Here is a 16,998-nt window from a genome sequence, read left to right as displayed (position 1 = left end):
ATCGGCTTTATTATAAAAACACTTACACATAGCACTTTACCTAGAGTCGCATTAATTTTCATAAAAACCTCACGGTCGTATTCTAGAACTCTACTCAATGCTCAAGTCGGGATTTGAGTATGGTTTAAAGCACTCGAACTCATACTCAAGTCCCTGCCATTAGAGTCGTATTTCCAGTGCTTGAAATCATACTCAGATCCTGACTTGAGCATTGAGTAGAGTTCTTGAATACGGCCCTAAGAGTCGTATTCCAGAACTCTACTCAATGCTCAAGTTAGGATTTGAGCAGACTTGAGTATGATTTCAAGCACTGGAAATATGACCCCAATGGCAAGGACTTGAGTATGATTTCTAGTGCTTTGAATCATACTCAAATCCTGACTTGAGCATTGAGTAGAGTTCTAGAATACGACCCTAAGAGTGTCTACAGATTAGACGCTTGTGGAAACGTTGCAGTGGCGCCACTTTGACGCGGCAGCCGCGCGTGTATCGACTTTTTCAGAATCGACGAAAAACGAACTACTCACTTCCCTCAAAAAATCATTAAAATGTATGTATATGTATTAATAATTATAACAAACTAGTGGAGTAATTTCACAAAAAATAATTGAATATCAATTCAATAAACATTTAATCTATATGTATATATTTAAAAATGAAATGGAAAAAATAATTTTATTTTTTAAATAAAGATTATTTTGGCCAGAACTAGCTGACATAAAATGTGTCTCATTTTGAGTTAAAGTTTAGAGATATTTAAAGATATCTTTTGATTGTTTCTTACAATTTTCTACCAACGGTTTTTTTGACGTGTAGAGAATAAAATTTTACGTTCAGTAATGATATATGACCGTGAGGGGTGGAGGAGGCTACACCGACAAGAGCATGGCTCTTAAATAAAATGAATGAATGAATGATATATAGCTTCAGTGATTTTTAGTTCACTAATATGATTGTGAAGGCAAAAGCGGCGTGCATGTGTCACGACAGTGGCGCTGTAATTGCGCTTCTGATGTATGAATATAGGTAGTGCGGAGGGAAGAGATGGGAAAAACTGCTTATTTTTACAAACGTTTCAACGTTGCAGCTTTTTAAAAAAGCGTGCTTTTTTAGATGCTTTTCACTTAAACGCTTTTTAGTTTGAAGCTTAAAAAATCGTTTAGAAAAAAGTTTAAGCGCATAGACTTTTATGTTAAAAAAGCATGCAACTTTGTGTTGATAGCGAAAAGCAAGTGTAGACCACTAAAGGTTATAAGATAAGTAAATTTATTTGTAAAACACACGTTTTGTTTTAATTTATGAAATTATTATACACATTGACGAATTAATTTGTTTAAGAAATATAAATGATGGGACTTGAAACTTAGGCACGATGTAAAAAATGAAATTTTTGAGTATACAACTGACCAACGCTTACGCATATAGTAAAAAGCGTGCTTAAGTGCTTATTTTAAAAAGCAAACTTTTTAAGTGGTTTTCGTTTAAACGCCACCATGGCGCCACTATAGCGTCACCTACAGGGTTATTTTTAAGATAGGTACTGACAACCTCGTGAGATTACATTACATACATCATAAACAACAATTTTAGTTCAATAACTTTTTACGCAACAAACCAAAAATATGCTATCTGACACTTTTTAGTTCTGTATTTGGCAGGAAGAGTCTTAAGGTCGTATTCTAGAACTCTACTCAATGCTCAAGTCAGGATTGCACTGGAAATACGCCCCTAATGGCAGGGACTTGAGTATGGTTTCGAGTGCTTTAAACCATACTCAAATCCTGACTTGAGTATGATTTCAAGCACTGGAAATACGACCCTAATGGCAAGGACTTGAATATGATTACTAGTGCTTTAAATCATACTTAAGTCCTGACTTAGCATTGAGTAGAGTTCTGGAATACGATCCTATGAGTCGTATTCTAGAATTCTACTCAACGTTCAAGTCAGGACTTGAGGATGATTTCAACACTGGGAATACGACCCTAATGGCAAGGACTTGAGCATGATTACTAGTGCTTAAAATCATACTCAAGTCCTGACTTGAGCGTTGAATAGAGTTCTGGAATACGATCCTTAGAGGATGGAAAAAATAAAGGAATAGTCTAAGGTAAGAGTAAGCTATAGCGTCGTGCCCGATGCCCTACACTCGTCGAAAAAAATTGACAAAAACATCCAAATTTTGATAAATAATAATTTACTTCCATTTTAAAAATATACTCTATTTACCTATTCCAAATAAAGAAATTTTTTTATGTGCCTAAGTGAATTCCCAAATCTCGAAAAAATCCGGGACAAACAAATTTAGTCGTAAGGCAGTCTCCACTTTCTGTTTCTGTTTATCAAAGTTAAGGTAAATAAACTACCTATTCTAATCACTGATTTATTAAAAGGTCATGGAATAAAATTTGTTGTTTATGATGTTAGTAATATAGTCCTGAAGGTTTTAGACCTTGGTCTGTTGATAATTTTTGATAACCCGGGTCGATTGCGACCCGTGCGTTATGTGATGATGCAAATGATTTGATCATATGTTCGATCTTTTGTGGTTCGATATGGTGTTTAAAAGTGTCAAATTATACAATTAGCTTTTATTTTTTCCTGCTGATGAGTAATGTATAGTTAAATGCATCACTGATAAACTACACTTAGGAAACTAAAATTTCTTTCTAATAAAAGTAACACCTACAAAACAAATATACATAACAAAAAACTTATGAGCATTCAAAATTACTAATTTATTATTCATTAATATTAGCTAGTGCACTCATAAATAAATTCTTTTCTTGATAGTCGTCTTCACAAAGTCAAACAATCATTTAAGGGGCAATGTATACGCTTCTATAACAAGATTCCGGTTGATATACAAAATTTGCCTTTCACGAGGTTTAAAACTATAGTGAAACAAAAACTTTATACTAAAGGTTATTATACAACTTCTGCGTACTTGGATGACAAAAATCCGTGGTAGTAACCCGTTTAGCTCATGGAGGTAGTCTCAATCTGATGTTTCAAATAAAAAAATATTGTAAATGTTATTTACAAAGAGCAACCCCTAGAGTTTCTTACTCATTCTTCTTAGGGGAATCTGCCTTACGAATGAGCGGTAGAGTTTAACCATTGTGACGATTTCAAGTGTAATAATGCTTACCTATGAAATAAAGATTATTTTGAATTTGAATTTGAATTTGAAACACAACTTACCGAAAAACGGATTAAACTTACAAAATTACCATGTAATGGACACTACGCCACGGAGCAATTAGGATAAATGATTGATAGACTCATTGATCCGTTAACCTGTTGACTCGTTGATCGATGTCTTGACTTTTTGGTTCGATCGAACGAAGGTTCTATCGAACGAGTGCTCTATTGAACAAATGTTCGACCAAAACGAAGAGTGAGTAGGCGAACCGTGTCGTGATCTATGGTCGTGAGAGGGGATTTCACGTGAGAGTAAACGAGACAACAATAATATTCTGAATTGTTGAATAATCTCTAAAATTGTAGTGATAAAGTCGAATATTGCGCGCATGACCCATGAAACTCTTAAATGATCGGGTTATTTAGAAGCTAGTAAGCCGGGTTGTCGGGTCACGTATGCTGTTCGAACCATTTTAATTCGATCGATCACGATCGACACACGTCTAGTAAGTATTTTACAAATAATCCTGCATAAGCGTCTAACTTGAAAGCGCCCTAAAACTTACAGATCAATCAATTTTTAAACTACGAGCAGGAGAGATACTGCATATATGCATTGTAAAAGGTATTGCATACAACTTATACGTTACTTCAGGGATCTACTAACTACTTATTAACGCTTGCTATTAATAGCTTGACCGAAAAAGGCATAGGTACACAGTTTTTCTCGGCTCGCCGATACGAAGCGCGTTTTCACTGTAATTATAGAATATACGAAAGAAGCCTCCCCGTACAATACCATTTCTTTCCAGTACATCTGGCGCTCACTGGGCAACAATCGGTTTCTTGCGACGGTTGGCAAATAATTTCATCACAATGGTAAACATTATAGAGTATGCCATCGATACGGTAAGAAGAATCTAATTACATGGACTCTGGATGCTATTCGGTGTTGATAAGTCTGGTGACTCCTTTAATGGTTAATTCAGTCAATATTTGGGCTTTCATTCCGGGAATTGCGGCCCCGAGAATGTCGAGTCTTGGTCATTTTTTTGCATTTTCGAGAATCGAGATTGATATTTTCAGTTTCGGGAATATGGAAACTTTTGAGACTTAAGTCTAATCTACTAAAAATAAGTTTAATCTACTAAAGTACAATAAGAGTATTTATTTTGTTCTGGTTACATGACAGAACTGTACAGTGGAGCTCAGTAAATTTGTGGAGAGAACGATAGTAATAAAACCAGGTCCTCTCTATCTGAAACCAATGATTAACTATATTAAACTCCCTTTTGTTTGTTCGTTACGTGTCCACTACTGTAATGTGAAATAAAAACTTTCATAAATAATTTATGTTTTTATTAAACGAGTAAATATCATGTCGTAAATGCGTAATGGAAAACTACTTCTTAAAATAGTCTCGAAAGTCCCGTTTTTCCCTAGTCTTTCATTTTCATCGAGTCTCGATTATTTTTCTCGGGACGTGGAAATGAAGCTAGATTGAAACACCTAGTCAATATTGTACATATCCAAGACTCCCAAGGCGGTGTACCTATTTTCTTTTTAGGATTTTTAATCACAGTTGATTTCCTCGAGACAATTGATCGTTTAACCTTATAATATATATAATATTATGTGATCGTGAGCTGTCGTTTATTCATCCCCGTTTGTTCCATCGACGTTGTCGAAATCGCAGTCGCTAGCTGGCGTCACGCAAGGCAGTTCCATCTGGGTACCAAACTCGGCTTCGTATAAAACTTGTTGGATTTTTAAGCGAGCGACGGCGTTTTGCTTCGAGTTCAACCTTTTCAAAGTAGAGGCGCAGCTGAGGAGGAACAGTTCGTCCGGGTCCGTTCTGTTGCACTGTTGGCACGGATTCTCTTCGTCGGTGGAACTCGTACGGAATTTTTTGGGAGATGGCTGGGAAGTATCTTCGTCTTCATCTTCGAATTTCGATTCTGTGAACGATGACAACGTCAGATCGGGGTCCGAGTCCTCGGCTTCGCGCTTGGACGCACTGGGAACACGAAAAATACAGTTGAAGTTCTAATTGAAAACGATCTTTTTAAGAAGCTCCTTGTGAAAGAGATCGTCCAAGGAAGTACTGCCACCTTACCTATTTCTGCCGCCAAGCAGTAATGTGAGCATTACTGCGTTCCGGTTTCCAAGGGTAAGGGTGCTGGTGAAATTACAGACATATCGGACTTGTCAAGTTATGTATCAGGATGACGAGTGAAGTGGCTAGTGCCCCTCAAATCTTTGCGATTTAAAGCTCTGAGTGGCACTGTAACTGTTATGGACAGGCGTATCGCTTACCACCAGACCCACGGCTTGTTCTTCCCGTCACTTGTTAACATAAAAAATACATGCAATGATTTACTTGGCAATTAAGATTTAAATCTAGCTTCAAAAGTCCAAAGTCAAAAACTCGACATACTCATGTATCTTACCTAATTACACTTACTAAAATTTTTACATGTATGAGTGGTTACTATAGTGACAAGGTCAGAGGGTTAACTACAGTTACAGCTAACATTGTATAATATGTACTTAAAATTTGTATGAGGGTGGTGACGTTACCTAGGTCAAGGCTCCGTCATTCGCTCAAGGGTACGCGATAAGTGTCTACCGCTGAGTGTACCGACGTGAGCACAAGCGCTCATACAAGTCTTTCATTTGAGTAATCGGTTCCGCACGATTGCATACGGCGGGCAACGTTATGTTCACCTCTCTGTGCGTGTGCTTAAGTTTCTTTTTCCTCATAGTGAGCGCCTGGTGTCATGAGTCAAATTTAGTAGGTATTTTGTATGAGCGTGATGTATCTATTACGTAGTAACTATTAAGTCATCTATGCCTATGTACCTTTCTTTGGGCTCAACGTGGGGCAGTAGAAACTTCATGGCGTAGTGGTAGGGCCAGCGCGTGCGCCCGCCGTGCGTGCGCTGCAGCTTGATGAATGAGTCCCGCAAAGAACGCCAGCGCTTCTTACATTCGGCCTCTGCTTCGAGAACAATAACTAGTGTCAGGTATAAATGTACCACGGGGATGCCACTGCGCTGAAGTCCACAGGTCTCGTAATACTGGTCATTTTGTACTTCAAAACTTACCTGAAACATGAAGCACCTCCTGCACTTCTTTCCAGGCGTCGTCACGCAGCTTTGTTTTGTTGAACCCGCTCACCGACTTGTCATACAGTATCGGCCTCTTTTCCACCTCCTTGATCAAATCGATCTCGTTCATTGTTCGCTTCGTAATTCTCTCTGTCGCGAGCCACCAATCAAAACTTCGCGCGGCGCGCGAAACTTTGTAATTATTTTGCGAAATCGAAGTTCTAAAACGTAATACGCACTAGACACTAAGTACCTAATTCATTAACTGTTTGTATTGTAAGTTGTGACTTTAGGAAAACTGTTAATTGTCGCAAAACTTACAAGGTATTTAACGAATTCGGGAACTAGATAAATCGAAAATGTTGATTTTGTGCTGTGGAAAAGTATAAAGTGGCAGTGGTAGTGCGTCGGGGGTGTGTTAGATGGGGTGTGTTTGTCGGCAGGCGGCCGGCGTATGTACTGAGTTTGTCGCCGCGCGGCCCGCGCGCGCCGCACGGTATCGAGCGACGCGGTGCGGCATCGGCGCGGTGACGCGGCGCCGCAGCTTCTAGTCCTTTAACACAGGGCACCACTCAGGAAGTATGCGCCCTATCTTTATTTATTTATTTAAAGAAAGATTAACAATAATAGTGACAACTGAGAGCCAATTACACAAAAAAATATATAAGAAAAATCTGGGTGCACAATTTACCAGACTTATTATATAAAACATAAAAAAAGAAAAACCACAGAAGTTGTAAGCCTCACTAAGAGTCAAAGAAGTGCCCACGCAGTGCCCTTATTGCCGAAATTACACTCGTATTGAAAATATCCAGACCAAAAGTATTACATAAAATGTTAAAACTAAAATTAATAATTTTTATTTTCATCATTACCTATGTGTCATCAAACAGCCATACATTGGATCGGTTACGCAGATCGAATATACTAGTTTGTTGTAATCATAGCAACGTAAGTACTACCACTACCTATAGTAAGAATATTGTGGAAGACTGATAGGTAATAGGCTCGCAGGCTGTATTTCAAGATACAGGCCCCACAATAAATATTTAAATCGAGGTAGCATTTTAAATGTTGGACTGTGTAGGTTCAACCGTTTCTCAGTCGTGTGAAAATGTCCTAACTACACAGCACAAATCGTCATCTGGTTTCTAATACCTACATACATACACAGGTATACATACACAACGAACTCTACACAATACCGGAACAATTTTAAGAGGAAATACGACTGTAACGGAAAATTCTGCCACTTGAAATGTAGCCCCAAATGACGTTCCACCGCGCCGTACTTCGACCCTGTACAACTCGCCCCTTGTTAAACCCGTCACCCCTCTAATCAATGATTTAAATGTATACGATTATCAACTCTATTGTAAAATTATAGAAGTCTTCTTAGTGAACTATTTGCCCTGTACTTTACAGTCAGTTGTTTTGCAGACAATAAAAAGAATGAAGTCCGTTTCATACATCAACACCGACCAACAATTTCAAGTGTAATTTGCTTACTTAGGAAATAAAGAGGTTCTCAATTTTGAAGTAAAATAAATAAATACAATAATAAACTTAGGTACCTACTTAGTAAAACCGGACTTAAGTATACTGTTACGCTATTTTGAGAGAAAAACTTACTTTAAAAAACCATCACATTGTTAATAGGTGCCTACTAATGAGTTTGTTAGACGTAGCCACAGAAATCTAAATAAATTATTTCCGTGTACTAATTATGATTATTATTTATTTATTACGCATTGCCTACAAGCCATCAACTTAAAAATACATATACCAAACAAGAAACTCAAATCGTAACTAACTTATGTAAGTATGTACATGCTTAAGATAAAAAAAATCTTTTGTGTAAGTAACTACAAAAACCCGCAATGTTTGTCGACCTACCGACCAAAATTATATATGTATAAATAACTTACAATAATAATAAATATGGGCTATAAAGCCATCAGCTTCAAAAAGTTGCCAAAAAAGTTGCAAAAAGCCACTGTTAAGTGGAACAAAAAACTAAAAATTTCATATAATTTAAATAAAAATGTATGTACTGAGTGTGCCCACAAAACCGCCATCTTGTACCTGTTTTAGCGAAAACTATAAAAGATATACGCGAAATCTAAAATGGGCACTTTGTTACTCCCTTTTATATGTATTACCGAATCTATTTCAAAATGTTAACATAAGAGGGAGCAGAGGAAAAATTCCTAATCTTCGATTTGATTTTAGAGGGGTATATCCACTTTAAAGTTAAAAATAAAATATTGTATGAGTAACTGCACGATATATTCAAGCATATACAGTAATCAGAAACATAAAACAATAAAGTTTCCTCGATAGATAAAAATCACGAAATGACCTCTAATTTTCACATTTTTTCGATTCATCCCCGAAATGCTACAGGTTATTAGGACAAAAATTAGATAATTAATTATATTTATGCATGATCGAGAACTGTCACTACGGATTTTCTTTTAATCCCTTTAGTTTTAGAGTTATTCCGCTAAAACGAATTTGGTACTTTTAATGCGCAAAATTCAACATCTCCTGTCGCATGTCACGCGAACTTCAGGCATATATTTGTCTCACAAATGTGGGCGGAGCCAACGACAAAACTTTTTTGGCATGCTCCCTCATAAGACCGTTAGTCATTAATATTTATAGGTACCGTCACGTTAGCGAATTTATTTTATTTTTGTATATTTTTGTGACGTGGTATATGATTGGTCAAATTAGGAAAGAAATTATAAATAATATTAAAAATCAAAAACTTGACAGATATCGTTGTTAAAAATAGGTTGCATCGCGCAACGTGACTAAAAGGACAACACTACAATATTCGATAGTGTTACAAACTGATGATGGTTTCATAGCCAAAACTTTTTCTTGTGAAAAAAAAAAGATATTTTGACATAACATTGTATTTATTTATTTATTCGTTGAGCATTGGCTATAGAGCCATCAGCTTAAACCGTAGAGGGAGCTCCACGGCTTAAACCTTAAAGGATGGAAAAAAATAAGCTTAAACAAGCAAGAAAGGATTAAGAAACTTAAAACGTAATAATATGCAAATAAATAAATTAAAGTATTAATACTTAAAACTAAAAATTAATTCGTGAAAAACTGTAACTACAAAAACCCGCCTTTTTTTGACATAACATTGGAAATAAATAGAGGTGTAGACCAATTCTAATTTTAAAAGATTGATTCATTATTATAGATCATTGTGTGACATCACATTAATGGTCATGAATTTTGAAGGTTCAATGACAACCACAAATTGATCAGCTTAATTTTAAAATTTTATTCCATGAATGTTGATTATTTCATGCGCAAAGTATTCTTATTTTTCCAAGTGACTGAAATACATTTCAATATAATATGATTTTTATTACGTGTTCAGCTTACAACAGCTAAACAGTTACACAATAGTTAAACAACAAATTCTGCAAACAGTAATAATAAAAACAAGAATAAATAAAGCATCTAATTCGTTTTAAAGATCATCTTTGAAAACTTTGGCACTTCCATGTTTACCGATGCAATATTGAACAGTGGCGAAAACTTTTAGCAGCCTTCTTTCTACTGCCTTAAAATGATCTTCAGTAGCAAGAACATTTCCTTGGAAAGAAGATAAAAGTTTAATAGTTTCAGTTAAACTTCCACCAGTAAGCATTTTTAGATGTTTCCACGTAGACATTGATATCCTGAAAAAAAGTTTTGAGGATTATATTAATAATAATAATAATAAATAAATAATTTATTTGGCATCCAAGACCAACTTGTTAATAAATACAGACATTTTTAAACTTATGACTATTGTTAGTAAACACAGAGACAAACATAAAAACACGCATTATTTCGCTCGAGGCGCCGCCGATTAACCCATCACCTCACTAGAACCGCAAACGTTTTCAGGATGCCGTTTGGACTAGAACGCAGTCTAGAGAGTAGTAACGCCGTCTTTTTTCGTATCACAGCAAAAACGTCGTCTACTCCCGCTTGAGCAAACATTGACGCTACAATGTCGCGGTAGTCCCTACAGCATCCTGAAACAGTTATTATATTGAACGCGCAGGGCGCCGAGTGCCTTCTGCGTAGGTATAGTTAACCCACAGATGTTCTGTGTCTTGGATGCAGGGGCAAAATTTACAGAAATTACAATGGTAACGTCGTTATTATCGACCTCATTTATTTCGAGTTTGAATTGGAAACAGCCTAAATTATTTTACAATTTTTATAAAGCTTTACAATTTAGTTTTTTTTTAATATTTTGCGGTGCTCAATAGTCCATGCAGCAGTTGTTCGTGTGACCATCGTACCCTAATATCTGCACGAGGAAAGATCTCTATGTGGCCACAGATAACGCAGTCGAGGTGGCAACATATTATTCAAAGTCAATAAAGGCTTAAAATAAAAGAAGCATCGACACGATAAAAAGAAAAAGTACTTTGGTTATGTTACATTCAAAACTTACATGCAGCATTGATAAAGTGGCGCTAAAATATCTAACTCATCCACTGTAGGGTTTCCTAAGCCCTTTCCATTGTCCATGAAGAGGATTTTATTTTTATATACTTCATATCGATGTCGATCTCCATTTTGAATTAAAAAATCAAATATAGCTATATCCACTAAATTCAGAATTCTTGTTGTACTTAGTCCATTGACCAATTTTCTGAAATTAAGTAAATCATTACGAATATTATGATTCATGCAATGAAACATTAACATATGTCTAGTTGAAAATTCAGTGATATTTTATCTCTACATATCACATCATTATACTATCATTATCTACATGTTGTATTTTAAATTCTTGGATTGTTAAATTGATAATATATGATAGTACATTGTATTATACTTTTATGGACTTAAACTTTCAGGTTTTACATTTCTTTATTTATTTTGGAAGATTTACAGCAAAATTTTAACAATAAATATACGCATGTTAAATAACAGGTGAAAGTGCTAATTACAAATCTCCACTTCAATTGCAAGTATTATTAAAATATGCATATATTTCGTTACTTACTTACAAAAGTCATTGTCTGTTTCCCATTCCATTTTTTTACTATTATAAGAACGTCGCCATGGAGACTGATGAATTTGAAATGATTTGTCCAAATAAAGTATAGCTGCTCCTTCAATATCTCCTTTTTCGTCTGGACAAACAGTTTCGTTTTTACGGCAATAGAAGCATTTTCCATAAATGCACACTGTGCCGTTGCCTGCAAAAATATAACAATTGTGAAAGTATCTGATGACAAAGAAATTTTCGTATATAGCAAATTAAGTTGCTTGATAAAGAATTATAATTATTCATTACATATAATCAATCCAGCTTAGAGTTTCTCATTAGTAATTTGTATATTACAAATTATAATTACAGGCAATATTGTATGTCATTCTTACCATACTTCACCGTTGTTTTTTTTAGTCCCAAACTTGCTACAGGTATAATTTCTTGATAAAGATTGATTTTTCTAATAACCGATGGCGCAATCCATTTGAAATTCATTACCGTAGCTAAATAATAGGCAAATACTTCAGAATTATACCGGTCAAAACCAGCATAAATGTTACCATTTATCACAGTGCTCAGCTTGTATCGTTTTGGCTTAAAGTACAGTTTTTGATTTCCCTGAAATACAAAATACGTCATTTTAATAATTGTAAAGCTACTGTATATTTATACCATGGTTGATATAAAAACATTGGCACATTTTCAGGTACGATCCCATTTCTTTAAACGTTTAACAGGCAATTATGTAGGTGGTGTCAATTTAAAATTTAACTGTGCCAATAATATGTAATGTAGGTCATTGGCATTGGCAATTTATAAATGAACTGATCAGTTCAACATATTGTGAAATGTTACCTCTAATACAAGTAATAACTTCAGTTGGGTGCCTTTTGGCGCATTATCCACAAGGACTATCTGGGATGTGCGCATTGCTTGAAGTATTTTTCCAGCTGCTCCATTCTGTTGGGGGAAAAGTGACTCCTCACTGGACCACTATAAAAATGTTAAAGATTAAATTATTGACCAAAAAAATGATTGATAAATTAGTTTTCTTAGTACATTTCCTTACCTGTTGCGTGTCTAACCAAATATCCTTTACGTTGATATTATTGTTTGAAGCATTGAAGGAACGCAAAAGATCTGTTTGCACGGTAGCAAATTCAGGATTTTTGTTCTTATACTGATTGTGTAAATAGTTGAGATAATGATAAATATCTTTATATACATTTGGCCCGAAATCGGGTTTAACATCAGGCACATTGATATTTGCAGGTCTTCTTCCTACAGTATTCAAGGTATAGAAAAAATATACATTCAGACCAACAAAAATAACAAGAAAAATGGAAAACCCAAAAGCGTAATTCAAAGTCATAATTTAAGTAAGCACTTTCAGAAACGTAACATTTCAAATGAATAAACTAATGAAACAATTGTTCATAATTGTTGGTTTATTTGTTGTTTAACTTACATGACTTTATTTAAAGTGTCTATATGAAATTTAAATTTTATTTTCATATTTTTTTTTATTATCAACTGTATTAATACATATTATTAACTTTATTTTTTGCACAGTTTATTGCAATTCCAGTAAAGAATTGAGTTAAACGGAAATTTAATGCACATTCAACTCTATCAAATAACCTGAAATAACTAAGCGACTGTCTATAGATAACAAAATCAGTAAGTATGAACTGTCAAATTTCGTTTACTATATTGCGTTTTGTTGATGATGTTGTTGTCAGAGTGTTGGCACCCAATATAATAATAATTACTTTACAAAGTATTATGCATTACTTTTTTATATTACTGAATATTGATATGTGATTTTAGGCTATTAATGAAAAGTACACTCCGAGTTCTAATTATTATTCTATTAATTCAAATAAATAAATATATCAATTTCAAAAAACTTCTTGTTGACAAGTTGACTAGTTTCTTAACATTATTGTTCAGAATGCTTAATGAAATATAAAAGATAGTAGCAAAAAAGGTAGGTACTTATTATAAGAGAACTGCCATAAATTATTTATATTATTTTTACAATATAATTTTAATGACTATATAAGCGGAAAACTCGATACTTGCGAAATCTTAAAAGGCAGCCATTTTAAACCGTCAATAAAAATAATAAAATCGATTTGAATAAAAAATCACGATCATAAAAAAGATCGATTCATTACTGACTACTACACTGAGTTCAGTGTTTAAATCATGTTTTTAAACTCTCCACAACTCTAGTCTTTGTTTTGTTATCGCCTTTCGTCGTGAGTTGTTATTTTAGTAAATTTCATGAATTTTGGTTGAAGTTGTGCTTTTTGGTTTATTTAAATCCGTGATTCTTTAAGACAAGTCCCGTAACAGGAATAACACGGTAAGTAGCATACAATATTTCTTGAAAATAATTTAACTATCTCCAATACGAGTCAGCTGACTTCTGTTTGCCGCTATTATTTATTTTAAAAAGTATTATATTGTTTAATGAAAGAGGTTAAAAACGGTAGAATACAAATACTATTTACTGCACTCAAATATAAAAACAAAAGGCGTAAAACAGGACAGGTACAACAAGCGGTCTTATAAGTAGTAAAGTAATTCTGTGTTTAAAGTATAAACAGGTTCAACTGTGACGAGTTGGGAGTTAAAATTAAAATATTAACTTACGGCTGGTGTTTACTGAACTGGGGCACTCTATAGTCAATTCGTTTAGGTACTTGACTAAATGTAAACAATCTTGAGATGTTTATTTAATGAAATATACATTTATAAAATGATTTTTACTTTCTTTCAAATACAAAATACAAATAAGTACTTAGCTTTATATGAAATTGCATGCCTATTTTTATACCTATTGATTTGTAAAGTAAATGTTTCAATAAAAAGATGTATCAAGATTGTTTACATTTAGTTAAGTACCTAAACAAATGGACTATAGACCAATGTATTCAGTTGTTTGAAGACGAAGGTTTTATTGTAATTCAAAAGTGCTCACATCACGGAAGACCCCATTGACATCAGTTTTCAGGTAAATATTATGTTTAATTGAAGTGCTCATTAAGTCCTATTTATTCCCTCACAAGCTAGGTTAAATATTTGGTTCAACTTTAGAATACGTAACACCAAAATAATTAGCAGTATTTTTTTATAATATCATGCGACGGGATGAAGAAGTCGTGTGCCTGGTGGCAAGCTACACACCTGTCCATAACAGTTTCAGTGCCACTCAGAGCTTTAAATTGCAAAGAACTGAGGGGCACTCCCACTGTCACTCTGAGACATAAGTTGACAAGTCCCATGTGCCTGTAATTTCACCAGCACCCTTATCCTTCCAATGTTCACATTATTTCTTGGCGGCAGAAATAGGTAAGGTGGCAATACTTCCCTGTACGAACTCTTTCTCAAGGAGCTCTACTGCCACTGAAACTTTAATAAACTATTGTTTACTATTTACTTATCTGGTACATTATTTCCTTATCCTGTCTCATATGGGTATACCTACCCATATGAGACAGGATTGTATGAATATAATGTAAAAAGTTAAATATCTCAAAAACTATTCATCTCTTCACTTTGGCTGCTTGAACATGATGTGGCAGATGGCGGTGATGTTTGCTTGTACATTTGGTTGTGACGTGAATTATATGTGTTACTCCTATTGCAGGTGCAGCAAAACCCTATCCGGTCAAAAACAGAACCTGGAGCAAAGAAGAAAGAGGTTGAGAATGAAAATATACTAATGTTAGTATACTACTTTTTATTTGGTGTAATGGGCTGGTGTCCGCAACTTGACGTCAACCATTTCAACTGGAAACTTTCTATGAAAGTGAAACTATATTAACAACAAAAATAATTACTGGTTGGTACAGGTTTACTGCCGTGAAACAATAATAATATATGAGCTGGAACATTAAATGGTTTCAAAGTCAGAGAACCCATAATAGTTAGTGCAAATTGATGAATCAAAATCTGAGAAAAGAATATACAACAGAGAAAGGCGTGAAGGTCATAAAATCCTCTCTTAGGTTAAGGCATTACCACCAACATTTGAAATGTAAAAATATCTAACAGTGTGATAAAAATAAAATAGGCTGTGTTATGTGTCGGCTAAAATAAAAGATTTTAATGTATGTCATGTTTCATTTCATTTAATTTTCACATTAGTTTGATGGGTTAAGCGAAAAAGATAATGTTCTCGTTTCTCTATTGTGTTTCCTGTCTATAATAAGTTCTATGTAACTTGGGACAAAATAAATAAATGTTAACCTCCAATGAGCGCCGCTGCTCCATCGATGTTATTTTATGTACCACTAGATGTCATCACACGCGTTAAACAACTTTTGTAATCATAATGCAGAATAGTGAGTTTGCGTTAATATTAAACGTTGATATCTTAAACATCTCAGTTTGGCATGACCTTGGGACTGATAAAGTGCCAGAAATGTTGATTTGTTTGAAAAAAAAACAACAAGTAAAATTGTTGGTATATAGTTGTGAGCGCAATACCTACGCAAGCATTTTTTCATAAATTCACCATCAATGGTTGGAAATGAGTTGCTTGAACAGTTTTTGTTCGTCATTATTTAAATAATGTATATAATGCCTTGCCCAAAGAAGAAAACTTGGTACCTTGAACCACATTTATCATGGCATTTATTGTGGTATTACGGTCACAATACAAAAATAAATAACACGATATGTTATCTACCACACACATATTGTCTTGTATAGGGTTGTCACAGCCCCATGCATAATAGAGTGATGTAAATCTAGTGGAAAATTGTGTACATCCATACCACTCTTAAAAATCTCGGAATTATATACATGCACATCACGCCCTTTTCCTTTCGGGGTAGACGGTGATTGCAGCCTTCCACTTGCTACGATCCTGACACACAACTTTCTCTTCATCAACACGCATCTATGCTTTCATACACGCTCGTCTGTTAACTTTTTAACCGCCACTGACAAAAACTAGTTAACGTAGTAAACGTGCCTTAAACGCTCGCCTGTATATTATAGTGATGTGATATGTTATGAATTTCCACCTTATCCCAATTCTTCTAAGTCAAAGAACATGACTGAACATAATATGCAACTGTGAATCTATACTTAACTAGAATATACAAATAACAGAAGGAGTACATAGGAAATGAAACTATTTTTCCGGATTTAAATCGCGTATATTTGTTTTTTCAAACAAACCGACGTTCCGGGCCCTTTACAGGTCCCATGGTCACGGTTGACGTGACCATGGGACCGATTTAAATCCGGAAAAATAGTTTCATTTCCTATGTGTAACAATCGCGAAAACCTAAGAACTCGAACAGAAGGAATATCTTAATATTTATTTGTTAATTTCAACTGAAAATTAAAGGGTCTCATTGACGCGTTGAGGCGTCATTGGCGTACCAGCCAAGTTAATGTAAGACGCTTTAAAGCGTCCACGGCGGTCAAAGGGTTAAGAGTCGACGCTACCTCAGTTCGAATTAAAATTTTTCCCGTACTAATACGGTTCATTTTGCTTTGGTCGAGCGGCAGAAACAATGACTTTATATCAGAAATATTTTTTTTACACACGTAATTAAAGCCATTTGAAAAATGTGTATCGTATAGTATACGGGTTCTATTTAATTCGTTTGATAAAAAAATCGTTGGTATATGTAAAGTACCAATTGAATGCAGCGGTTATCTTGTAAATTTTCGAGGTGTTTGTGCTTT

General features: G+C 34.7%; 3 protein-coding genes across 4 annotated transcripts in view; 1 reads left to right on the top strand and 2 right to left on the bottom strand.

The window, feature by feature from the left end:
* Positions 1-4,470: 4,470 nt before the first annotated feature.
* LOC113240060 lies at positions 4,471-6,701 on the bottom strand. Of its 2 annotated transcripts, none has more exons than XM_026477268.1 (3): positions 6,252-6,701; positions 6,007-6,145; positions 4,471-5,161 (listed from the first exon to the last, which is right to left on the bottom strand). In XM_026477268.1, the coding sequence occupies exons 1-3, from the start codon at positions 6,382-6,384 to the stop codon at positions 4,798-4,800; spliced, it is 636 nt and encodes a 211-aa protein (XP_026333053.1). In that variant the 5' UTR covers positions 6,385-6,701; the 3' UTR covers positions 4,471-4,797. The 2 variants fall into 2 exon arrangements, with proteins under 2 accessions (XP_026333053.1, XP_026333055.1); XM_026477270.1 differs by having other exon boundaries at positions 4,474-5,161; positions 6,007-6,142.
* A 2,678-nt stretch (positions 6,702-9,379) lies between these two features.
* On the bottom strand, positions 9,380-12,655 carry LOC113240016 (glycosaminoglycan xylosylkinase homolog). Its single transcript, XM_026477213.1, has 6 exons — positions 12,353-12,655; positions 12,139-12,276; positions 11,673-11,901; positions 11,293-11,488; positions 10,735-10,935; positions 9,380-9,964 (listed from the first exon to the last, which is right to left on the bottom strand). The coding sequence occupies exons 1-6, from the start codon at positions 12,653-12,655 to the stop codon at positions 9,754-9,756; spliced, it is 1,278 nt and encodes a 425-aa protein (XP_026332998.1). The 3' UTR covers positions 9,380-9,753.
* Positions 12,656-13,597: 942 nt separating this feature from the next.
* LOC113239991 (acylamino-acid-releasing enzyme-like) overlaps positions 13,598-16,998 on the top strand; it is a 52,291-nt gene continuing 48,890 nt past the window's right edge. Inside the window, exon 1 of the mRNA XM_026477182.1 lies at positions 13,598-13,654. The gene's annotated coding sequence lies outside the window, so the exon portion shown is untranslated. The remainder of the gene's footprint in view (positions 13,655-16,998) is intronic.

This window comes from Hyposmocoma kahamanoa, unplaced genomic scaffold, assembly GCF_003589595.1.
Source record: "Hyposmocoma kahamanoa isolate Upper Pololo Valley unplaced genomic scaffold, ASM358959v1 119, whole genome shotgun sequence".
Classification (NCBI taxonomy): Eukaryota; Metazoa; Arthropoda; class Insecta; order Lepidoptera; family Cosmopterigidae; genus Hyposmocoma; species Hyposmocoma kahamanoa.
This window is presented reverse-complemented; position numbering and strand designations above follow the sequence as displayed.

What these genes read in the sequence shown, in the direction of transcription:
- LOC113240060 (XM_026477268.1), bottom strand. Translation starts at nt 6,384, where the DNA reads ATGAACGAGATCGATTTGATCAAGGAGGTGGAAAAGAGGCCGATACTG. An exon ending in GGAGGTGCTTCATGTTTCAG is followed by an intron (nt 6,146 to 6,251) that starts GTAAGTTTTGAA and finishes TTGTTCTCGAAG; the next exon opens with CAGAGGCCGAATGTAAGAAG. An exon ending in CACGTTGAGCCCAAAGAAAG is followed by an intron (nt 5,162 to 6,006) that starts GTACATAGGCAT and finishes TCGTGTTCCCAG; the next exon opens with TGCGTCCAAGCGCGAAGCCG.
- LOC113240016 (XM_026477213.1), bottom strand. Translation starts at nt 12,655, where the DNA reads ATGACTTTGAATTACGCTTTTGGGTTTTCCATTTTTCTTGTTATTTTT. An exon ending in AAAAACAACGGTGAAGTATG is followed by an intron (nt 11,489 to 11,672) that starts GTAAGAATGACA and finishes ATATTTTTGCAG; the next exon opens with GCAACGGCACAGTGTGCATT. An exon ending in ACAGACAATGACTTTTGTAA is followed by an intron (nt 10,936 to 11,292) that starts GTAAGTAACGAA and finishes ACTTAATTTCAG; the next exon opens with AAAATTGGTCAATGGACTAA.